General features: G+C 45.9%; 1 protein-coding gene across 2 annotated transcripts in view; it reads right to left on the bottom strand.

Annotated features, from left to right (window-relative positions):
- The window catches only part of HUNK (hormonally up-regulated Neu-associated kinase), a 102,006-nt gene that overhangs the window by 21,599 nt on the left and 55,461 nt on the right, over positions 1-24,946 (bottom strand). For both annotated transcript variants that reach the window (XM_070597928.1, XM_070597927.1), the window contains exons 4-6: positions 23,778-23,913; positions 11,211-11,338; positions 3,428-3,563 (exon numbers count right to left, since the gene is read on the bottom strand). In XM_070597928.1, coding sequence (XP_070454029.1) covers positions 3,428-3,563; positions 11,211-11,338; positions 23,778-23,913 — 400 coding nt within the window. The remainder of the gene's footprint in view (positions 1-3,427; positions 3,564-11,210; positions 11,339-23,777; positions 23,914-24,946) is intronic.

Raw genomic sequence — 24,946 nt, 5'->3', positions numbered from 1 at the left:
CTGGTTGACCACAAAAATCACAAATTCTAAATAACAAATGGCAGGGGGTTGGAATGACTAATGGCAAAACATAATAATGTTTGTTAAAAAAAAGAATACAATTACTTGAAGTTTGCCAAAACACGACACAGAAGGCTGGATTGTTTGAAACTACCTGGTAATGTCTGTGTGGGAGCGGCCCTGTCCCTGGCCAATCAGACCACTGCTGTGCCCTGTCCCTGACCAATCAGACCACAGCCACTGGACCCCACCCCTGGCCAATCAGACCACTGCTCTGTGCTTTAACCTTAGCCAATCAGACCATGCCTCATGGCCTCGCCCCTGGCCAATCAGACCACTGCTGTGCTCTGATCTTGGCCAATCAGACCACACTAATAGCCTGGCCCCTGGCCAATCAGATCATGGCTGTGTGACTCTGCCCCATGCCAATCAAACCACAGCCACATGCAGACAGCCCGGTTTCTACTAGGAGCAGGCTCTGGAAGGACGAGTGCTTGGGTGTGGGGTGCCATAAGGAAGGACGGGGTGGGCTGGGAGGTGGAGGTGAGAGGAGGGAAGTGAGCAGGGCAGACACCCCATCTCTGCCCTTCATATCCGTTGTCTTCAAAAACAGGAGACCTCTGCCAAAATACACACTGTCCACTGACTGTTGACTGAGAGTAATATTTTAAACATTTGTCCAATAAGCAGTGTATATATTTGGTGCTCTACGATATCAGTTATTGAATTTGTATTATCTCTCCACGTTTGGATGATACAGACAATGGTGAAATGTTCCAGAGCACTAGGTATAATTCTAACTGAATAAATTCTCATTAAAACCGCTTGTATACCACTTCGCTCTAATTCTGTCCTGTGTTATCAATGACCTCCTTGACCTCCCTCCGTCTCCAGAGCTAACTGAAGCAGCGGCGAGACTGTCCAAGCCCACGCAGGGAGAGGGAGGAAGCTGCCAAGGTCTGCTCTTGTCAAGATGTCTGCTCCCAGAACAGGGAGGCCAGCCTGATACACAGCAAACATGTTGATGGACCAGCGTGAACATTTATTGTAAAAAGTTTACTTTTAGAGACATTTTCCTCTTGCCTTTTGGAGATCAACTTGGAGGCCCAAGTGACTTCAGAGGAGGCTTTACAGCAGAGTGATATAAAACACAGACATTTATTCTCTTTCTTTCCCAAAGGAAAACACTGACAACACCTAAAATAACTAAATGGGGCTAGGTATGATGGGAAGCCATAAAACATACTTTATAAAGAAAGCATCCCTTTCTCTGGTCACACGTTCCTACTCCATTTATCGGTGTGCTGATAGAAACCAGAAAAATAATTATCAAAAGCACATCTTTTTTGCTTTCAACATTTTTCAAAATAAAGACTGTAAATAACATGGGCCTCTCCCAACAGTTTAGATTTCTGGTTTCATGGCTTAAAAATGGAACGTGGATTTGCCTCTAGTATAAAATGAGTGAATGAAGATGCAGCCAGCAAGGAGCAGGGACACCGTCTCTAATACCAGCTCCACTTTCTTCAACAGCTGCCACGTTGAGTGGCTTGATTACGCTCGTTTAGACAGTGATTACATTAGCTTAATGACTCATTTGGCTGCCACTAATGCCCCTCCTTTACAGAGAGCATACCTGTGCGCTGCTATCCATAATGAGCCCTGGTAATGAGGTCTGGCCCCTCAGCTTGGCTTTCCATCTCACGGTGGGGTAATATTTCTGGTGTCTATTTCAGATACGGACCCAAATCGAGCCGCTGTTGGAAACCAGAGTCTATTTCCAGGTTCCCTTGGTAACCTCAGTCACCTAGACTTTGTGTAAATTACCTCCCATGAATCAAATGCGAGAATTCTAGAAGGCAACTGAGTGAAACCACCTCATCTATGGCCATAGCATGTGTAAACTTGGCCCAGGGGCATGGATGCAGACTCCAGGAAGGTCCACCCACACCCCCTTAAGTTCTTCTAGAAATTTCTCTCCAAGACAGAGCCCTACCTGCCCACCTCCTTTGAAGAACTCCGCACTGCAGCTTTCATAAGACTTGGTGGAAGTTTCCAGACCTTCCTAGGCATTTTGAAAATATGATTATGGAGGATACCTCTTTCCCTCCAGTTCCCCGTCTGCCCTCTTCATCAGGGGTTCCCTTGTCCTCATCTGAGAGTGGTCAAGCGTGCAGGCCACTCTAGGTCTGAAGGAAGAAGGAGTCGAGGTGGGTCCCAGCCCTGGAAGGGTCTGACTCATGTGGTCTCCATGTCTGCTTTAAAGTAACCAAAATGAGGGCCCTCATTCCCCCACTCGAGTCAGTTAACAAAATGTCAAATGAGTAGGAAAAAAGTTCAAGGAAATGTTTTCCAATCTGTAGCCAGTGCCCCAGCATGGAGACGTGGGGGCCATCACAAGGTATCCCTCAGTGTTTCCATGCTGTGGATTCCTGCTTGTAAGCCTTCCTTAAAGATTCCTCCTCCTGGGGCCGGCCCAGTGGTGTAGTGGTTAAGTTCGCACACTCTGCTTCGGCAGCCCAGGTTCACCGGTTCGGATCCCAAGTGTGGACCTACGCACCACTTGTCAAGCCATGCTGTGGTGGCATCCCACATATAAAGTAGAGGAAGATGAGCACAAATGTTCACTTAGGGCCAATCTTCCTCAGCAAAAAGAGGAAGAGAGGAGGATTGGTGGTGGATGTTAGCTCAGGGCTAATCTTCCTCATAAAAAATAAATAAAAAGACTCCTCCTCATGGAAACTGCTGAGGTGAAGCCTTCACAGGAAGTCCACGGGAAATGTGGCCTGAAGCAAATGACTCCTTCCATTGCCTTTTCTTCCTGCCCCCAACTTTCTAAGGCCGAGGACTTAGGGCTGAAATAAACATCAGAGCAAAGAAGTGGCAGAGGAGGAGGCTGAGGGGTGGTTTGAAAGGGGAGAGAGGCCATTCCACCGGATTCTGCCTGATGCTGGCAGGAGAGCTCATGGGTAGATCTCACACACACACACTCAAATACAAAGAGATACACTCACAGGCATACGCACTTAAATACTCACACACATAGACACACACACACATACTCAAGCCATAGCTAGTCTAAATGGTGCCTTTGTGTGAATTAGAAAGAGGCGCCACTCTGGGAAGATGCAGGTCCTTCGGAGGAGGTTTGACAAGGGGAATGTGGCCTGGATTGCAGCCTCCACTGGGCACCCCTGCAGGGCACACTCTCCACAATCACATGGGATGGCCCTCTCTACACTGCCTCTCATGCACTGATGTGGGCTTGTCCATGGATGTGTGGCTGCAGAGGGTGGAAGGGCAGCCGCCAAGAGAAGACGCAGCTTTTGCTTGAATCATGTACAGCCTCCCGTCCGGAGCAATTCAGGGCTTGTAAGACAGGCCCCATCTGGCCCGAAGAAGGGGCCTTCTGTGTGCACTTGATTACCTGTTGGGGTAGGTGACATTACACGGCACTTTGCCTGTGTAATTCTCATTAAGCCAGCGATTCGCCAGTGCTTGCTGAATATTGGGCCTCTTCACGGGATCTGGTTCCAGGAGAGAGCGCAGGAAGTTGATGGCTCCTGTGAAGACATTTGGCAAATAACACAGGCATGTTACAGGCTGAATGAAGACACCACTGGGACTTGAGGCAGATGACCCACCAACCCTCCCGAGCCACTGCTGGGCGGATCTGTTTTCTGGATCTCTGGGCCACAAGTCAAAGTGTTTAAGATGTCTGTCCAAGGGATGCAACTGGCACATGGTAAAGCAAGACCAGTTCGGGTCTCCCGACACCCTGCACTTCCCAATACAACCTGTAGTCTCTTCTTGTGGTCCACCTCTAAAAGTGAACCAAAGAGATGTTGTATTTATAGGCTTGAAGGGATGAAACAAAGGAAAGAGAAAAAACTTGATTTCAAGGTAGGATTTTGAGCACTCACAAAGGAACCAGAGGGTACAGGCATTCTAAATTAGACCCTCTAACTTGGCCTTCACCATGTGACATCACAGTCTCAAGGCATCAGGGAGGTCCTGCTTTCTTTCTGCTCCCTTCTTTTAAAGCTATTCTCCATGGCCACCCACTCATTCCCCAGACCCTGAACTGATGATGCAGCCCTCATGCCAGCCAGAGCCCATGCCCACTTAGCTGAGCCAACAAGGCCAACACAATGCCAGAGAGCCAGTTTTTGTTAAAGGGTTAAGTAAACTCTGTAACAATGACTCAAGTTTTCAAATCCTTGTTCGTGTACAAAGTTCTGGCAAGCGCGAGACAGTAAACCCATGTCTACCTGATGGGCCCTCTCCTTTTGTGCTGTCCCTCAAACTGAAGGGGCTGCTTGGGCAGAATGGACATGAATAAAGTTTGTCCTTATTTTTCAGCCTACTGAAGTTCGCTGCCACCACACAGCAGTTACGCTGAGCATGGTGGGTAAGGAAAGGACATGAGAAGCGATTGACAAACTACAAAATTCCTACAATCCCTTTCTCTTCTATACCAGGCAAACATGACTTTTCAGATGCCCTGGGTCTCCTTTCATTAAACAAACATTTACAGAGCACCTGGTGTCCATCCAGACACTAGGGATAGAACATACGCATCCTTTAAGATTATAACAATGGAAACAACTACACAACGTGGAAAAATATGTTATAATGCACACAAAGGCCACAGGCCTCAAAATTGTTCAGCATGAGAATATGCATGTCCACATATGGACAAAGAATGCCAGGGATGGCTTCAAAATGAAGATGGTCTGTCGTGCTTGAGTTGTGGGACCGTGACATTTTCTTATTCTATAGTCCTTATTTTATGGAGCATTGCCATATTTTCTCTGCAATATAAAAAATACTATTTTATGTAACTTTGTACATGATATCCAATTACCAATATAACAAGTATTAGATCTCAGAAAAGAATCTTAATTTGCTTGGTCCTCAAACTTTTCTAGCCTTCTCTCCAAAACTATTTTTCAGTTTCTAACATAATCTAACCTTTCGAGGAAGAGTCATCAAAATCCTCACTTTCCCACAGGCTTTACTTGTCATTTTAATGCTGTCCTTTACAGAAGGATGAGTGTTGTCTGTCAACCTATTTTCTGCAGGATAGAAACGAGGCCATCAAAAGACAGCATAATCGTGATGCCAGAATCAACCCAAAAGAAACAACTTTTGCTAGGTTGTGCCGCCAGATAACTCGGTAACTCCTTAAGGTGTTATTTTCCTACAGTTGCTAAGGTCACCAGAGGGTCATTTCTCTTTAAGAATGTAGTGGGTAAAAATACACGGGTAGACGCCAGAGCAGTCATGAGGTAGGTACACTTATTACTCTAAGTTTTATCGCTGGGTCTCCAAGCAGACCTTTCCTAAAATGTTCTTCAATGGTCTCAAAAGGAAACAGATCTCCAAAAACAGAGGTTCCTCTTTTTGGAATCTCTGTGTCCCGTCTCTCAGCTCCCCTACACTGCAAGAGTCATTGGATGCTTAATTAGGAAGCTCTACTGGTCAAAGGAAAAAGATGCGGGCTTAATGAATTGAAATGGAGAGGCTGTGAGTTAACGATGTTTCTGAGACATCTCTCTTGCTTACCCTCAAAAGCCCTGAACAACAACCCAGGCTGCACCAGCCTTTTTCAGAGTCTGATTAGCCAGAAGAGCTAAGAACAGACTGGATGTGCATTTTTGTTCTATTTTCAGAACCAAGCGCTCTGCATCTTCACAACTTGCTGATGAGCACAAGTAATTTTAGTTTGAATCTCTACTGACGAATTTTCTTTCTTTGGACATCACAAGCTTGGCGTTACTATCCAAAAAGGGCTTTGAAAACATCCTTAGAGCTCTTTGAAGTATGTGTTAGGGTCTTGAAAATCTCTATGACTCACGAGCAAAAGGGATTAAAATATTCTCCACTGTCCTAGAAAGCTGCGGCGGGCAGGGCTATGTGTCGCAATCCATCTTCTGAGCTAGCACATGGGCTCTCATTCGGGCTGGAGGGTAGGGGTGACTCACATAGGAAGCTCCCTCTCTGTGCTCCCCATCACACGTGGTACCCACTCCTCCAGAGCAAAACCTACTTTCCTCCATGAGGCATTAGCTTTCCAAAGTCTAGACTGACTTGTGTGAGTCTAGGGAAAGGGTCGCAGGGCATGGACAGAGCCATCGGACTTTTTCCATGAGTGTAGCCCAGTGGATGCAAGTGGAATCCCATCCCCACCCGAGGCTCCTCCCCCATCATGTCCCAGGGTGAAAGCAGCAACAATTATTTGACAGTCGAGCCTCCTCTGAAATCTTAATTAGCGTTGGCTCAACCCTCGAAGATGCTAACACCTCACCTTCAGCTTCACTTCGGCAACTTCATGGTACAAAAGCCTCTTGATCTGAAGTGACTGTTTGGAATGCAGTATAAGTGCCATCACTGAGGTGTCGTGATGAAAAGATAAGCTGTCTGAAAAACGTGTAAGCCACGGAAGGTATTCACGACTCTGTGATGTACGAGCGCCAACAAGCAGAAAGACAAATTGTCTAGAAGCGAGAACTGGAAAGGTCCCAAGAGCTTAAGTTTTCAAACTACATGGGAGAGACGAGGAGCGATTCTTCGAAAGCATGCACAGTGGACTCGCCAGGGGTAATAATGCACTGTTTTAACTCAAATTTGGCAAAAATTCTTCCAACTTAATCTAAGAAAAAAAAAGCATACTACTACACAATAGACATGGAGATGTCGTTACGAATATGAGCGACAGAGTCATCAAATTAATAAAGATGTGTAAGTGAGACACTAAAACTGACACATTTTCAATTTGGACATTTCAAGTTTGATATTACTCAAACCATAAGGACAAGAGATAATACCCCCAAATCTAGGCAGAGGGGCATCTTATAGTAAATAAAATAAGGAAAGAGAGATAAGTAGCACAGTATAGTAGAAAAATCCAGATTTGGGGGTCAGGCAGACATAAATTCAAAAACAGAGAAGCTATTTAATTTCACTGAGATTCAGTTTCCTCCCTGATAAATTGGGAATAATAGTACTTCCTTGCAGGGCTGTTATGAGAACAAGAGAGAATATGAAAAGCATGCACACACGGCCCTTCGACAATTATGGCAGCTACTCTTGTTATTGGTAAGCTAGTATTTGTGGATGTAAACAACATGATATCATATGGTGTCATAAATGAATATGGGCCGGAAGCGAGAAGGGATAAACTTGGCGGGGTGCAAAGGGTTGGAGAAACGGGGCTGTCAGAAGGGGAGCAGCTGATCCCCAAACCGAAAGTCCTCCACTCTGGACCCTATTGCATCAGGCTAATTCCAACCCTGGGTAGTCGAATGAATCTGTGAGCTGCCTTCCCAGGCCACCCACTTTAACACGAGAGTCAGCAACCTAGATTCACCGAGCATCTATTATGTGCAAACACTATCCTTGACACCTAGCACAATGGGTTAAAGCCCTAGTTGAGAGAAATATTTATATATCCCAATAGAAAAAAAAATGTCCGGGGGAAGCAGTCCAGATTCCTTAATGTAAGACCAGATATAGAAATGCAATTCACGCTTGGTCATGCTTGACAAGTCAAGACAACAAAGTTTTGGAATGTGAAGATGTTTAACAAGCCCACACACAACTTAAGGCCAAAGTCAAAGCTGTCTGTCCAGAGCAGGAGCTATGGGAGGTTGGACCCAACCCCAGTGATGCTGAAATCACTTGGAACATTTCTAATATTTCTCCTCTGGAATTTCCTTTGGACTTTTTTTTTATCATCTTCAGGCGTGCAACTTTTACTTCTTTAAGGGTAAATTTAATTTTCATAATCACAAAACATTGAGATCCCAGCCGACTAAGTGGGTAATAGTATTGGGGATAAAAACAAGGTACGGTTTAGAAGTAAAGAGACTGATTTCCTTATGTTTTCAATCGGCCGGCCCTTGCCCTGCTGCCTGACCGTGACGACGGCGGGCTGAACCGCCTGCTCGTCCTCCCACAGCCTGCGGCTCATGCTAATGCTGTTCAACAGCTATTTCTGGCCTTCTGCCTTCCAGACATACAGCAGGACTGCACTTCCCCACTCCCTTGAGTCGGGGGAAGCCATATGACATGTTTTAGAACGTTGGGAGTTATGAGTGGAATGTTGGTGGGACATTTAGCTGCTGATGAGAGATCTTCTAGACATCTCTTTCCCTCTGCATGGACCAAACATGCTTGAAACAGTGGCTGCTCCAACAGTCTGGGACCCTGACTACTAGGATGGGCAGAACCCTTCGACCCTTGATCCAACTCTTTTTTTTTTTTTTAAAGATTGGCACCTGAGCTAAGAATTGTTGCCCATCTTTTCTTCTTCTTCTTCTCCCCAAAGCCCCCAGTACATAGTTGTATATTCTAGCTGTAGATCCTTCTGGTTGTGCTATGTGGGACACTGCCTCAGCATGGCCTGATGGGTGGTGCCATGTCCGCACCCAGGATCCGAACCAGCAAAACCCTGGGCCGCTGAAGCAGAGCACATGAACTTAACCACTCAGCCATGGGGCTGGACCCCAATCCAACTCTTGATAGATATGTGGTTTAAATGAGAAATAAATCTGTTATCTTAAGCCGCTGAGATCTGGGGGCTATTTGTTATTGCAGCATAACCTGGCCTATCCTGACTGACACAATGAGAAGCAGTTCTCCAGCTCCTCAGGATCTCACTGGGATTCGAAGTGTCTGCCTTTTCCAGGCATGGGGGGGTACAAACATCCTCCTAGCGTCCTTTGTTATGGCTGTTGAAGGCAAAACAGACTCTGAACTGTAAAGGAAACTTCAGAATCTCTCTGAAAGATGGCAATATTCATGACTATATAAGCCTTAAAGAGACTTACCTTGAAAGATTGCATTTGTTTTTAAACATCAAATCTTATTTTTTACCACAATGAGATATCATTAGACTCCCATTGGAATGGCTAAAATAGAAAACCGTGACAGCAGCAAATGCCAGCAAGGATGCAGAGAAACTGGATCACTCCCACATGGCTAGTCGGGATGCCGAATGGTACAGCCACTCTGAACAAGAATGTGGCAGTTCCTTACAAAATTAAATATGTGCTTACTATATGGCCCCACAATTTCACTCATAGGCATTCATCCCAGAGAAATGAAAACATGTGCACACAAAAACCTGTACAAGAATATTAATAGCAGCTTTATTCATAATAGCCCAAAGCTGGAAACAAGCCAGTGTCCTTCCACTGCAAATGGTTAAACAAACTGTGGTATATCTATACTATGGAATACTACTCAGCAATAAAAAGGAACAAAGAATAGATACATGCAACAATGTGGATGGATCTCAATGGAATTATGCTAAGTGAAAAAAGCTATTTACATATATATACATATTTTTTTTTTTGGTCATTTGTCATTTTTGAAATGACAAAATTATAAAGATGGAGAACAGGTTATGGTTGCCGGGGGTTAGGGAGGTGGCAGGCAAGGAGACGGCTCTGGTTATAGAGGGACAGCACAAGAGATCCTGTCACAGAACTGTTCTGGATCTTGACTGTGGGAGTTGTCACATGAGTCTGCACCTACGATAAAATTTCATAAAACTAAAAACACACCAACACACACAAATGCATGTAAATCTGAATAAAGTCAATGGATTTTATCAATGTCAGTTTCCTGGGGGCGATATTATACTACAGTCATGCAAGATATGACCAATGGGGGAAACTGGGTGAAGGGTAGACGGTTCTTTCTGTATGTTTTCTTATAACCACGTAAATCTACAATTACGCCACAATAAAAAGGTTTTTTAAAAATGTTATTTGTTAAAAAAAAAAACATCTTTACTCTCTATCCCCTTATCCTGATTTATTTTCTTTTCTTTAGAGCACTAACACTACCAAACATCAGACATGTTTATTTATCTGTTTATTTTTTGCCTCCCCTGCTGATATGTAAGCTCTGTATGGATAGAGACTATGTCTGTTTCATCTTCTGTCTTCTTGGCGCCTAGAACATTCCTAGCACATAGCTGCTACACAATACATATTCATGGAATAAGTGAAAACCTATGAAATATGGAATGAATGAATGAATGAATGAGCACTCCTCATAGTGCTCTGCAGCACTTTCAAAATTTCTGAAAGCTCTAAAACCTAAATATAACAATTTGTTCAACATTTTGTACATTTTCTAACTCCAAGCGTTACGGCTTTCAGTGCAGAAATATCTCCTTTATAATGAGAGTGCTGTAACTTATCTTTCCTAGTACACAATGCTTCCTTGCTTTCAGCCTACAGGGATTCAATCCTCCTTAGCAAAAGTGAAAGTAAGGACTGAGTTAGATAATGACATCCAAGAATGCCTTTCAGCCTGGAGTCCATTTGGCAAGCAGAAATTCAGGGTCAGCTTCACGGATGCTTTATAAACTCAAGAGAAAAATACATAATAGTAGTAAAATAAAAATGCTACATTTTAACCACGTTTCATCAGTTGAAACGAAATAATCACTTTTTGGGGGGGGGGGTCACAGGCCTTATCTCAGTGAAGTTGAGTTTAATCTAACGAGCCAATTAAATGATTGTCGAGGCCAGGAACTTGAAGTGAACTGTGAACCCAACAAAAGAACGAATTGTACTAGTTTACTGGGTCTGAAACCAAACCTTAATACGAGCAGTTTACTGAAATGTGAACCAGCTGAAGTTTGAGAGCGCCTTCCAAACACACCTGCGGATTCAGTCTCATCAAGTAACTGAACCTACATCTATTTAAAAGCTTTTGAAGAGGCTCAGAAACTCAAATTGCAAAACAAATCACAGACCGAACTTGCATTGAAACTAATATTTCTTTACAGTGAATTGACTAAGGAAGACACAATAGAAATGTGATTATAAACGCCCTTTTCAGAGTCAACAATATACTATGGTGAGTTTTTAAACAATCAAGCCTGCAATTATTTTTCTGATGGAGACCATAAGATCCTTTTGATATGTGTGTTCTGTGTAGAAGGAGGAAGTTAAGGGTTCAGAATTATAGCAGAAAAGGAAAGGATTGAAGTGAGATGAAGGGAGTGGCTGCTTAGAGACGAGAAACCCAACCACCTCAAGACTTAGCTTTAATACTAGGGAGAGACCTACAATCATGGGGTAGCCCTAACACCATTGCTACAAAAACAAATACTGCTTCACAGCTGGATCCAAACTGGTTAGAGTGGAAGCCCTGAAACCCTGAATCCGCAGTGGCAGGAGCATTACCTGTAGAGAGCTGGGTGGGGAGAGGGTTCATTTCCTTGTCCACCATCTTCTGGTACAAAGCCCTCAGGCTAAAAGGCTCCACTGTGAAAGGCAGGGTCCCAGTCAACATGGCGTACATGTTCACACCTCTGAAAAGAGAGACACGGAAGCATGAGGACAAGGCCCCTTGGGAGGGCAAGACAAAGAGGGCACGGGCTTGGCGAATCTCCAGTCCTGTCACCTTCTTGCTGACCTCACGAGGCCTTCTTCACAGTCATCTCTCTAGAACCCTCAGCAACACACTGAGCAAGAGTGAAAGGCGTGGGTGAAAACACACTTGTGAAAACTTGGAGATAAGAGGAGTTCAAGAGCTTCAAGAACTACCTCCTAAAGATGGAAAACCTTGTACCTTCTTTCTGGAAGGAAGTCCAGCCCAAATTATGTGAAAAATACTTGCGGTGGGGGGCTGTTAAGAACCTCGAATAAAAGTGGTCCTGCCATTATGGGATTTTCCAAGTACGGTTTACAAGGTGGAGGCTGGAGGAGGCCAGACCAAAAGATACAGGCAAGACCCTGCATGGGAGGGCAGGTCACAGTCTAACCAGCATGCCTGGTGACCGCTCAGCCCTTTGAAAAGAAAGTCTCATACCCAAAACTGGTGTCTTGCTCTTCTCTTGAATTCTGCTCGGCCTCTAACTAGAGAAATTCCTTGGAGGGGAGAGGGTCTCCTTCCCACTCTTATTTTTCCCATCATTATTTATTGTGAAATTCTGCCACCCAGCCCTGGCCCAATATCTCAGATGCGGTCAAAATACCTTCTGAATGGGCTTAACTGCTTATATCCAAAGCCAATCCCAGAAGAGCAACATCTTCTCAGAGGATTTTTATTTTCCTGATGTGCAAACCTAATATCATTTTGATGAGATTTCCTGATGGGGATGAAACGCCTGCCTGCCAAGAAGTCTCAAGTGCTCAAAAGCGCCTGAGGGAATAAGTTTTAAAAACAGGCAATAGGATTTCCAGTCAAAACAAATCCAAGGAGACTGATTGAAATTAAGACCCTCGGGGCCCAATTCCACTAAGACACCTCTGAATTACAGCGCTCCAGATCAAGACAGGTAGGGCGCCCACGGGCTCAAGGCAGAAATCATTCTCAAATTGCAGACTTATGCCAAGACATGGTTCCTGCTCTGTAACTCACAGTCGAGGTAGGGAGACAGATATAAACTTTCTTTCCACAAATACTTGCTGGCTGGCTCTCTGCCCCAGGCAGTGGTGTAGGTGCTGGTTGAGGTGAACCAGACAAGGACCCGCCATCTTGAATTTGAGGGGAGAGAGACAGACAATCAACAAGTAAACAAACAAATGAGTACAATCCTTTCAAGTGGTGATGAGAGCAGAGAGGGTAAGAAAATGCTGTCCTGCTTTTAACCACAGAGGAGTTCAATTAACGGAGAAAGAGGACTTAACAAGTACTGGAAGACGGGAGGCCCCTCAGGGTGGGTATATGTGTGTGAGCTTATCTGTCCGTGGCTGGATGTGAGGATGCGGAAGCTAAACTGCATAGACCAAGAAATGGAGACAAGAATGAACCAGGCACACGCGGGGCCATTTAGAGCAGCTTTTCCCCGTGTGTGTTTAGTGGAACGAAGTGCCCAGGATGAGAAGAGACGTTTCGTGAATAAAAGTCTATGCCAAACAATTTGGGGGGGGGGGTAGTCGTCTGGTATTAAGTGGATTAAAGGGGCTCAGAATGGGGAGCAGAGACTGCGGCAGTAAATCCACACGTGGCTATTAAAGCATCACTGAGTGGGAGTGATGGTGTGCAATGGAAAGAGAAAGGCAGAGAAGCAATAGAGACATTGGAAGGGGATGTGCCAAGTGTTGAACTTGGAAAGCTGGACGAACAGTGGTAACAGTGACAGAATTGAGGAGCGGGAGAGGAGAGCCAGTCTGAGGGTGGAGGGAAGAAGTGTTAGGGGTGGTAACATGGTTGAGGACCTACAAGGCAAGGCTGCCTTTTGGATATGGTAGAGCTAAACATCTTCACTTTGGAGGATTTTTGGAGATTGATAAGAAGGCCCCCAAATCATAGAATTTTTGCATTCAAAGGCATCTTGGACACATGGCTTTTATGGATGGAAATCCCCTGGAACATCCACCAAGCTGTCGTTGGAGACCCCTCGAAGGCTAGCTGTTTCCAACCTCCCTATGGCAGCTCCTTCCATTCAGGGCAACTCTATGCACGAGGAGGGCCTTCCGGATACCAAGATGAAGTCTACGACTCCTACCCATTGGCTGTGGGACAAGACTGGTTGATTCTGTCCCTGCTCACCCATGTGCCTTAATCTCGGTTCTAACATTTACACCTAAAGCTGAGGAGCCTGGTACTTATACAATATTATTGTTTCCGCAGGTAAGTGTTTTATAATACCCCACCCACCCACGCAGTGTTTCTGGAAGTGAGGGACATGGACACATTCTCAGGGGTTCAGCGGTTCCACTTTGGATTTTCTTTTGATGTTACACTAAAACATTTTACAAAAGCTAACCAGGGGCATTGGACGCCCACCATAAAACCAGGCACACCCTCCATCGTACACACTCCATTTCAGTGCCTGCTTTGCGCTTGTGTTCACCGGCACACAACTTTGGCCAAATATGTCACTTTAATTGTCAGAGGCTAATGAGAAAGGAGCAGAGGGGAACTCAATTTGTCAATGACGTTTCTGTGCTTATATCTGTGGAAAAGAAAGTCTCTTGATCTGAATAGTGTGGTGGTTCCCAGAGTGTGGTCCTCACACCGCATCATCATATCACCTGAGAACTTGCTGGGAATGCACATTCTCAGGCCCCACCCAGACCTAGTGAATCAAGACACTCTGGGGATGGGGCCCCAAAATCTGCGTTTTCACAAGCCCTCCCAGTGCTTCGGATACACAGTCCTGTTTGAAAGCCACTGGATGAGTGAAAAATGGTGGGAGAGTTGAGTGATCCCAAGACGGGCCTGACCAGCTCCAAGAAATTCAGTTCTCACAAAACAGTAGCCGTGGCATGTAATTAACGTTTCCAATTTGAATTTTGGGGGGTTCTTTTAGTCTTGGTTATATTTAACTCGTAAATGAGTTTCGTTTTTTGATTTGTACAGAGCCATAAATAAAAGGAGTTTAATTTTACATTCATGCACATTAAGTAAATTTAAATAAAAATAACTTAAGTCAACACCAGGGGTACCAAGAATGTTCTTCCTCTACAAGAAGAGCGTACAATACTCAAATGGGAAGAATGTGCTCTGACCTTTAAGATTTCCCTTTACCTTTAGGGGACATAGAGGTTCCTGTCACAGGTAGGGTGCATAAAAGTAGCGCAGAATGCTATAGAAGGTAGGATGTTTTGGCAACAGGAGGAGATCCAACTGAAGGAGTTGGGAGAACGGAATACCGGGTCAGTAGAGCAATTCTAAAACTTTTATGAAAGTTTCTCTCTTCAAGGAGTCCTTGGGACATCAAACCGCTCGGCTCCTTGTCACCAACTGGCTTCAAAAGATGACAAGAATCTCTTCCAGTCATTGCCTCTCTCCACTATCTGGCTGGGACCACAGATAAAAGGTAAGAGAAGTGTGTCTTAAAGATTTTGCTGGTGAACCAGCACAGAGTAGTCGGACCAGGATCAAACAAGTGGTTTTTATAATAACTGATTATTTTACCTAACTGGCTCCAGAATTTCTCTTGCAGAAGTTGATCATCCACAAAAACAGGGACAAATCCTTAAAGAGGACAGCTCTCTCCTCCAGGGTCTCTCATCTACAAAATGTGGATAATGGTACCCAGCTCTCAGTCAGTATGTAGGTCAAATGAACCAAACCAGAGAAAGGGCTGAATGCTGTGTGTGGCAAAAATTCAGTGCCTGATAAATACGACCTATTGTTGCTTCACAAAACTTTAAAAAACAGATAAAAAGCTACGATTATATTTGTATCCCACTGCCAAATAGCAATGGAAATCTACATTAAGAGTCATGCAGTCCTAGGAGATTTTCTAAGAGAAACCAGATTGAGCATCTTAATTCTGCGCCCTCCGTTTTCATACATGTTTAATATTGGGATAAATAGAAATCCAGTCCCTTTGACATTTCAGAAGTCTGTGAGAATACCAAGGGAAAAATGTGGAATGCAGTTTATAAACCTCTGTAATCCCATAGAATTAGTAGGAGTTTCAAAACATGTTCAGAATTTCCTGATGTGTCTTTTGAAAGATGGCCAGGGGCTTTCTAGCTTCTCCATGGCGGTCATGGGGCCCTCAAGAATCACAGAGAGTTTTAAAGAAAGCGGGTAATGAGAGACTGGGACGAAGGAAGGCAACAAGTAAACATGATTTGGGTTTTTCCAAGCAGAAAGAAATAAGGGTGAGTTATCGCTGGGTGGAAGAAAACCCAAAGATACTGGCCCATGTGGAATACTCTGGCGTCAAAAGAGAAAGAAAAGTTGACACTGAAGGACAGCTGGAAGAAAAGGAGGTGGGGACCCATGAAATATAAATGTGGAATCTTCGGGATTATGTCAGGAGCCAAATGGTGGTCCTGATATTTAGTCCAATAACAAAAATATTCCCTGAAGGAAAAGCTGGGGTATCATCTGCCCCCCAAGAGAGGAAACACAGAGAGTTGCACCTCCCTGGAGAAGGCGGCCAGCAACTAACAAGACACAAGGGACAAAGCCACTGACAGAGCTTTGCTGGCAGGTGGAGGTCTGATGACTTGTTCTCAGGGGCTGGTGGGCGGGATCCTCAAAAACTGCTCAGTTTATACCAGAGAGCAGGTGACAGAACTTGCAGCTGACACACCTTGCTTCTGTGTGATTCTTCCAGAAAGAAACCGCCTCAGAAAAACAAAAAATAACTCTCTGCCTAAAAGCAATATCCTTCCATTTTTCAGTATCAACTTTCAATACAACTTCCAATTTAAGGTCTTGAAAGGAGAGTGGGAACTGATCCATCCATTTGGAAAATCTCAAACTTCACCACTGCTCCATTAAATGGTCTGTGTTCTACAAGAAATTATCTTCTTTAAAATTTAAAAAAATTCTAAACTTTTTTTCTTTTTCCTTTCTTCCTTCCCCTCTTCCATCCTAAATGCACATGCTAGCTACCAAAAAAAAAAAAGTCTTAGATTTTATAATTGAAAAATCTCAGAGGCTAAAGGAAGCTTCTCTCTTAAAAGTCAAAAGCATTCAACTACCCAAAAGGAGCCATGGGTCTCCTCTTCCCACCTCCTTCTCCTGCCATCCTTCATTTTGAAAGGGTCTGAACGGAGAGAAAATGCTAGCCTTCCATATTTGAGCTCCAGGAGTAGCTGCTGGTGTCTGGCAGTACTTTTACAAAACAGAGTCTGAGGGCCGGAACAAATTCTCCCACTCTCCCTCCTGAACACCTATGTCTACGTGGGGATAGTAGGGCTGAAACAAGATGGCTCCCCTTGGCCAACTTATCTACCCAAAGCAACAGCACTGGGGACAGAGACGTTCTCACTATGTGAAAACAGATCCAGTGAGACTGAGATGGTGATTTGGGTATCTTCTGCGCAACTCTCCACTAGGCACCAGGTCTTCACACAAATGCTTCGCCCATCCCAGGTGCCCCCATGGGAGCAAAGAGCAGCTTTGGTTGAAAAAATGTTGCACCCTCAATCCTTTGGGGACAGAACTCTCAACTTTCGCTTTCCTTACCCTTCAAGATTCACTGAAGTTTAAAGAGCATTGTAATATTCTGAAAATAAAGTTAATCTTGATTTTTAAAAAGTACGTCTGCATTAAATTTTTTAAATTAGCATATACCCCACCACTCTGATGAAAAGTCAGCAATAAAAAAGGTTCACTGTAGCAGAATGAACATTTTTGTTTTTATGTCTGAAATCTCAAAGTTCATTGGAGATAGAGATACAGATATTTCATTCACCTGGATTAAAGGAAAGAAGCGAATGATTTTAAAGATAGTCATATATGGTCCATGTATGAAAATAATGACAAATGAAAATAACGGAAAACACTCAAGCTGGAGTGTACCACTTTTCAACTCCATCGTTAATTCCTGATTCCCTAGAGGAGGAGGGTTCTGGGGGCCCCATTTGTGGGGAAGAGCTCTCTTTCCCAAGTTTCTTCGAATGACAAGCTGGTTTTCTTCCTACATCACTCTCAGAAGTGTTGGGCAAAGGCCCTGTCTATCCATCAAAGTCCAAAACCTCTTGAGAGGGGAATTTGTTTTTGATTTTGGAAGTGAACTCTTCATTCTGTCATTGTTCCAGAACAATAAAAAGGGATGTTTTGTCATAACAGTGTCTGACCCAGGGAGAAAATTGGTTCCATTCTCACTCTCTTTTTAAACAGCCTTTTAAATTAAATTCTCTTTGGGTTTTCCATTTCCAATTCTGCCAGCAAAGTCATGGGCACCAAATGGAATCCTAACCAGCATCTCAGACACAACAACCCAAAGCCATGGAAAATTAATCTCGTAAAGAAGGTTCCTTTTTCTCCAAGATTAAGAGCCAGAGTAAATCAGATTTTTCATGCTTTCCAGGCTTCGCATACGCTGTTCCCTCCGCTTGGAGAGTTTCCCCTCCTCTTCTCCACCTGGAAAACTCCATCTCATCCCTCAGGAGCAGATTAAACTCTCCTCTGATGCCTTCTTGCATTGACCCAACGATGCAGCCTTGTATTTTCTCTGCACTGTGCCTGCTGACATGGTCTATTTGCTTACAGGTAAGACTAATGGGTAAGGAGGTGTCTTAATCAGCTTGGGCTGCCACCATAGATGAGGTGGCTCCGAGTTCTGGAGACTGGAGCCTGAGAGCAGGGTGCCGGCATGGTGAGGCTCTGGTGAGGGCTCTCTTCCTCGCTTGCAGACGGTCACCCTCTCACTTTGTCCTCTTGTGTCAGAGAGTGAGCAAGCTCTCTGTGGTCTCTTCTTATAAGGACACTAATCCCATCGTGGAGGCTCCATCCTCATGATCTCCCAAAGACCCCGCCTTCAAATACCATCACACTGGAGGTCAGGGCTTCAAACTATGAAGCCGGTGGGGGAGGGGAAGCCACAATTGAGTCCACAGCAGTAGATAAGTGTGTTAGATTGAAAAAAAAAAAAGAAAAGAAAAAAAAGGCCACAAATTCCTTGCCACTGCTCCCATCAAGGGGTGGGATCTCTCTCCTCTTGACTTGACCATGTGACCTGCTTTGCCCAATGAGACATTAGCAAATGTGACACAGAGGCATCTTGAAAAATGCTTATGCACGTAGGGCTTGCCCTCTCTCACTCCAGAGGACTCTTCCACCATCATGTGAACGAAATTCTACATATTTTGTGGTTTCCTTTTGTTTCTGGGTTTCACGCAGCCAATAATTTATTACGTATAGGTGACAGCAATGGTGGAGAATTTGGTGGGTGGCTCATGGAGGCTTACACTCTGCTGGGTAAGGAATGACCAAGAATTCAGTTAGTCTATTTCATCTGTCTGTTACTGAACTTGATTCAATAAGGGAATTATTTCATGCTTACTGGGATGGAGAATGGCTCTTGGGATCTGGAATGGTGAGTTTTTACTCAGCAGTTTACTTTTGACCTTTCCTGAGATTTCAGAGCTTAAACAACAGAAATTTCTTCTCTTACAGTTCTGGAGCCTCGACGTCCAAGACGAAGGTGTCAGCAGGGTTGGTTCTCTCTGAGGCTGAGAGGGAGAATCTGTTCCATGTCTCTCTCTGAGCTTCTGGTGGTTGCTGGCAATCTTGGGCATTCCTTGGCTTGTAGAAGCATCTCCCTGATCTCTGCCTTCATCCTTAGACGGCGTCCTCCCTATGTCTCTCTGTGTCCAAATTTCCCCCTTTTACTAAGACCCCAGTCATATTTGATTTTATGACCTCGTTCTAACTTGATTACCTCTGTAAAGGCCCCATCTCCAATAAGGTCACATTCTGCGGTCCTGGGGGTTAGGACTCCAACACATCTTTGGGAAGGGAACACAAATCAATCCACAACATTTTGTTACCCACCTGCTTACAATTTTCCAATGGCCTCTCACTACCCTTAAGGGAAAATCCAAACCCCTCCCCACACCCCCCACCCGACGGCCTTCACACATCCTGTCCCTCTGCCTCGAGCCTTCCTCCCTGACTTCTTTGTCTTCCCACAGCTGATGCCTTCTCACCCTTAGGATTTGGCTTTGAGGTCTTCTCCTCAAGTGGTCACCCCCATCTTCATCCTCTGCATCCCGCCCACTTGTCCACAGCAGTTACCACCCTCAGTTTATAGTTTTTCAAGAAATTGTCTGTCTGTCCCACTAGAACATAAACCCTCCAGAAGAAGGAAAAGAGCAGAAGACTAGAGGGTGAAAATTAAAGGCAGACCCTAGAGTCAAACCACCCAGGTCAAACCTTGAGTCTATCACGCACTAGCTGTGTTATTTGGGCAAGTGCCTAAGTCTCTTTGTGCCTCAGTTTCCCCATCTGTAAGGTGGGCTAACAGCATTCCCGTGAAAGGCTGTTAGGCAGATGTGATGAGCTGACAAATGCAAAGCCCTTAGAACACTGCTCGTCACTCAGCCGGAGGCATGTGGGGGTTAACAACGATCGTTACAGGAGCGGGAGCCGCCTCACTGCTCTGCTCACCATCGTGCACGCAGAACTCGGCACAGCGCCTGGCTCCACAAATATTTGCCGAATGAACAATCTCTGGTAAGCCATAGGCTGCTTCCATAGCTTCCTGTTGTTTTTTAAGCTTTATCAACAGCTTCTAAAAAGGGCCTAATTGATGCCATCCCTGTGAATTAGGCGAGGGTCGTGTGGCCTCATCCCCTAGGGAATGTTCCAGAGAGTCAGCTAACACAGACTTGCTCCAGGGTCCCACATGGGCCTCCAGAGCAACGCCACAATCAATGGGAAGCCCAGGGTCTACATGGTGCGTTACCATTTATCAAAGTCTTTCTCATACAATACTTCATGGCACCAGGACTAAGAATGAGGCCTGATTAGAGCTTTTCAGAAGGCCTGCAGCTGCATATCACTTCTTGGAAAAAAAAAAAAAATGCAATTAAGTGGAGGTTAGCAAAGAAATGTCCAGCTGCCGCAGACAGCCCAACCACGCGAGCGGCCAGGGAAGAGGGAAGTGAGCATCCGAGCACCCTGGTCTTAGGTCATCTCCATCCTTCCTGCAGCTTCCCCTCCACCTTCCCTCCTTCGATGCCACCATGAATTATCGTTAACGGAGAGGGACACAGCTGTGGCAATGGACCAGGACCCTTCGTTTTAACCACAGGGCCCTGAAACTGAGATATGGAGCATTTGTGGTCACTAAATGTGGATTCCTTTCCCAAGTCAAGGGACTTGGCAGAAAGGGCCGGAGCAAAGTCTGAGCTTAAACCTGACCCTCAGATGTGCTGCCCTTTGCAGCCTGTGCTTTTCCGTCCCCTTCATATTTCCCAGACAAAATGATCGGTTCTATCCTACCCTCAGCATGAGGGGACAACAGGTCCCATTTCACTTACAAGGGCCAGGAGCTCTCCCACACCTCTGACAACCCACAAGGCTCCTTCTTTCTACCCACAGTCCTAGACTTTGAGGAGATGCCTGCTTCGCCAGTCATGACTGGAAAGGTCCCCTGTCACAGGCTGAGCCTCATCACCATGACAACTGGTGACACCACCATTATCATCCAGCACCCTCGAGAGCAGGACCTCAGGAGCAAACTGTCACCTCTCTCCAACCTACCGACTTCTCCTTCTCTTTGGCCACTGCGTCTCCCACCCCCTTCCCTGTCACCACAGTCACACGACACCCCTGAATCTCCTGGTCTCTCCGGCTCCCCATTCTCCACAGCCTTTTTTTGTTTTTTGGGGACAAATTGTCCGTTTCATAGCTTTCCATTTAGCACAAATGAGTTCCCTAACTGTTAAGGAAAGAAGGTGATTAGTGACTCAAACATTCATATTCACCCATTAATAAATATTTATTGAGGGCAGATTATGTGTCAGACACTTATGAGAACTCTTCAGTGTCGGAAAGGACCAAGAATGGATTTCACCTCATGTACTGACTCTGATCCATTGGTAGTGGCTTCCCAGACGGCTGTGTTGAGAAGGAGTCTGAGGCCCTAGTGGGCACAGTGTAAAGAGTCTGTGGTTAGCAACGCTGGCCAAGCCACCCAGGGTACCTCAAAGAGAAGGCATCCTCTGGCCACTGTTTCCTGCTCCCATCCCCACCTACTCTGGGCAGCCCCCAACCCACCTCAGGGAGTCAGAAGCAGACCACACACCTGCAGCCTTGGCCACACCTCCTCTTGAGAGGTAGGAAAAGTAACCAGGAGAGTGCAAAGCACAGCTCCACCCCTCACAAGCTGTGTATGCCTCCGGGCTACGCTAACCACTGGGCCTCTCTCCTGTCTGGGTAAAGTGGGGGCAGAGAGATGCACCCCCCAGGCTGTCCTGAGAATCAGAGGCAATAATTAACTCTGAGCACACAGCCCTCCGCTCAGGAATGGAAGCAGATTCCTGACTAACTGGTTTCACTCCCTGTCTGACCGGCCAAGCCTAGGTTCCAGGGAGAGCTGGCCCTTTCTGGAAGGTTCAGGGAATGCTGTAGCCCTCAGAATCTCATTCTGGTCTCTGATTCCTCTCAATCTCCAACCAGAACTTCCTGAATTTCTCTCACTTCTAGACCCTGGCACTGGGTCGCGGTCCTCTGCCGACCGTAGCCCCGACCCTCTAGCTTCTGTTCACCAGGGAGAAGTGCCTGTCCTTTCCTTCCACCCTCCTCCTCTCTTTCTCTTCCCTCCTTCCTCTCTGCCTCCTCTCTTGCCTTTCTCCCTTCCGTCCTCCCTCTCTAGATCAGGCTCCGTGCCAGGTGCTCAGGAATCTTTGGAGCAAGCCAGGGGGTCCCTTTCCCTCGGCCTGCAGTCCAGGGGGTTCTGGCAGGTGAGCAATGACCACAGGGCGAAAGCCGGGGGAGCAGACAGAGGCACTAGAGGAGACACTGGTGGCCTCAAAGCCAGCCCACAGGAGACAGGTAGGCTGCCCGGAGGAAGTGGCATCGAACAAAATAAGAGGGAAAGAAAAAGGGTCCAGAAGCAGGAAAAAGAGTTCCCAGCAGAAGGAATTGTGCATGCAAAGGTAGGAATCCAGGGGAAGGCAGGCTGCGTTGAAGGGGCAGCAAACAGTGCAAAGTTAGCTGGTGGGTTGGGGCAGAGGGCGGGGCCAAGCAAGGGCCCCCACAAGCCATGTTCAAAAATCAGTACTTTATCTTGAGACCCTGGAAGTCTGTCTGGTTCAAATCCCACCTCCACCACTTAGTAGCTCCGTGACTTTGGGAAACTTTATTAACTTCTCTGGTGATTGGTTCCTTCTTCCATACAGTGGAGATAATAGACGGTAACAGTTCCACTGGGTTACCACGACAATTAAATGACACAGTGCCTGCTGTACAGGAAGCATCCAGCAAACATCAGCTTTTCTCCAACCTGGACAAGGGGAGTGTAGTGAAGATGGAGAAAAGTAGGGGAAATCCAGAAACGTTTTGCATCAATACACACTTAGCCCTTCTCATCTCTAGCTTCTGTATCTTAATCAGGAGCCCAGTCTCTGTGCATCTAGAGCCCATTTCCCAATGGCAAGGAATGTGGTCCCTACCCAGGGATCCAGGACTCTGCAGGGCTGCCTGGACCATTCACATATGGTAATGAGGGCCTCACTCACCATGGGGAACCAGGAGGGACCTAGATTTAGTGACGAGGGCCCCTGCAGGCACCCGTGACTCATTCCTTCAACTATTGATTGAGTTTTCCCCTCGTGGTGCCCACTGTGCTAGGCACTGGTGAAGCTGACCAATAAGGTCCCCACCCTCATCCAGCATCCTTTCCTACTGGGGAGACAGACAATAAATGGATTAACAAACAAGAAAATGGCAGGCCATGACAAGTGCTAGAGAGGAAATTGAAAGGGTGAGGAGACAGAGTCATGGGGATCCCTTCCGACAGGGAACTCAGAAATGGTCTCTGCGACAGAGACATGGGGTCAACACTGGAATGTGGGAATGCAAAGGCCATTGGAAGAGCTGGAAAATGGCGTTCCAGGCAAAGGAAAGGGCGAGTGCAGACCCCAGGGGTGGGAAAGACGAAGCAGAGGCCACGCTATCTGAAGAATTGCGAGCAGAGGGTGGGCTAGGAAGCGAAGAGCCAGGAGCGGTGGGCAGAAGCAAGGTGCGGGAGGAGCACAGCTGAGCATGCAGGCTGAGCTTTATCCACACGCGGATGGAGAGCTACGGAAGGATTTTAAGCGGCGGAAGGACGTGCACAATCCATGAAACCACACATGGGTTCTGCGCGTGCTGGGCTCTGTTTTCTTGTCTCCCAGACCCTAAATGAATTTTGGTAAAGCCCTCTCTGGCAGTTTGTGGGGAAAAGACCAGAAGGAACAGAGGTGGACGGAGTCACTGAATACACATCTTAAAGCCTATAACATAATACATTCTCATCAATTACTCAAATGTTATTTCATAAGAAAGGGACAGCGAGACAGCAGGAAGGAGCATTCACTTGGATAAGCTCAACAACTCACATGGACCAGACATCGATTTTGGGGCCATATTTCTTCCTGGCAAGAAGTTCAGGCGCGGCGTAGGCGGGGCTGCCGCACTGCGTGCTGAATGGGTCGGAGTGGCCCAGGATCCCCGCGCAGTTGCTCAAACCGAAGTCTGCAAAGAGGGGAGGACAAAACCGGCTCCGAATTAGAAAACTGTGGAAATGAAGAAGAGGAGGGGGAGGGGGGAGGGGGGAGGGGGGAGGGGGGTGGGCGGAGGTGGGTGGGGGGTGGGGGGAGGCAGCAGGAAGGGAAACATTCTTTCAGGCTAACACATCATTTAGCATCCAAAAGGAACACCAGCAGCTGCGGAGCATCACCTCTGGATGTGGGTCTCAGGACAGAAGTCTGTCAGGCAGTGGAGCCTTTGCTTAACTGGAAACATTTTACATCAGGCCTCCTGTAAAATGTAGCTAGAGCTAAAAGTATGTTGACCCAAAACATATTTTCATCCAATCTTGGAAATGAGTCATCCAGGAAAAAGAGAAGCTTCGCTTTCTAGGACTAAAGCAGGAAGAGAGAACAGGCAGAGGGCCTCCGAGTCAGCCTTCGGGCTTCCAAGTGGCCCAGTGGGGAAAAGCTGAAGGAAGATTGATTTTCTCCGGCTGGTGTCGGCGTCACCCCGGGTGACACGCGATCCCACCGTTTAGAGTTGACTTTTTCAGCTGAATGTTTTCACTTCATGCAAGTCTCTTAAAAATGCTCCCAAGGCGTGCTGCACCATATGGTGATTTGAAGAGGGGAAGAAATACACCCAATGATTTAGACAAGGCTGAATGTCGGCTGGAAAAATAATGCCAGCAAGATAGAAATGAGAACTAGGCTAAGTGACCTCATAGCATTGCTTTGTTCTTGGATGATTAAGGAAACTTGGAAGAGGAAAGAAAAGGCCATGTATCTAAAGCTATGCAGATTCCATCATACTTTTTGTTCTGTGTTTACTTTTGATCTTCAAGACACTGCAACTGACAGGTAATTAGAGAGCTGTTAGTTTGATGTCCTCATCTGATATCTTTCCTCAATCTTTGTTGATCTCAGAATTAAGATCAGGGTTCTTCCTTTGAACTTTAATGTAAATATTATGGTTCTAGTCCCCAAACAGAAGGCTCAGCCCCGAGGGCTCCGTCAGAAAGGGGCTGTGGTCAGAC

This window comes from Equus przewalskii, chromosome 27 (genome assembly GCF_037783145.1).
Source record: "Equus przewalskii isolate Varuska chromosome 27, EquPr2, whole genome shotgun sequence".
Taxonomy (NCBI): Eukaryota; Metazoa; Chordata; class Mammalia; order Perissodactyla; family Equidae; genus Equus; species Equus przewalskii.
The sequence above is the reverse complement of the archived record's forward strand: the minus strand, read 5'-3'. Positions and strand labels throughout refer to the sequence as shown.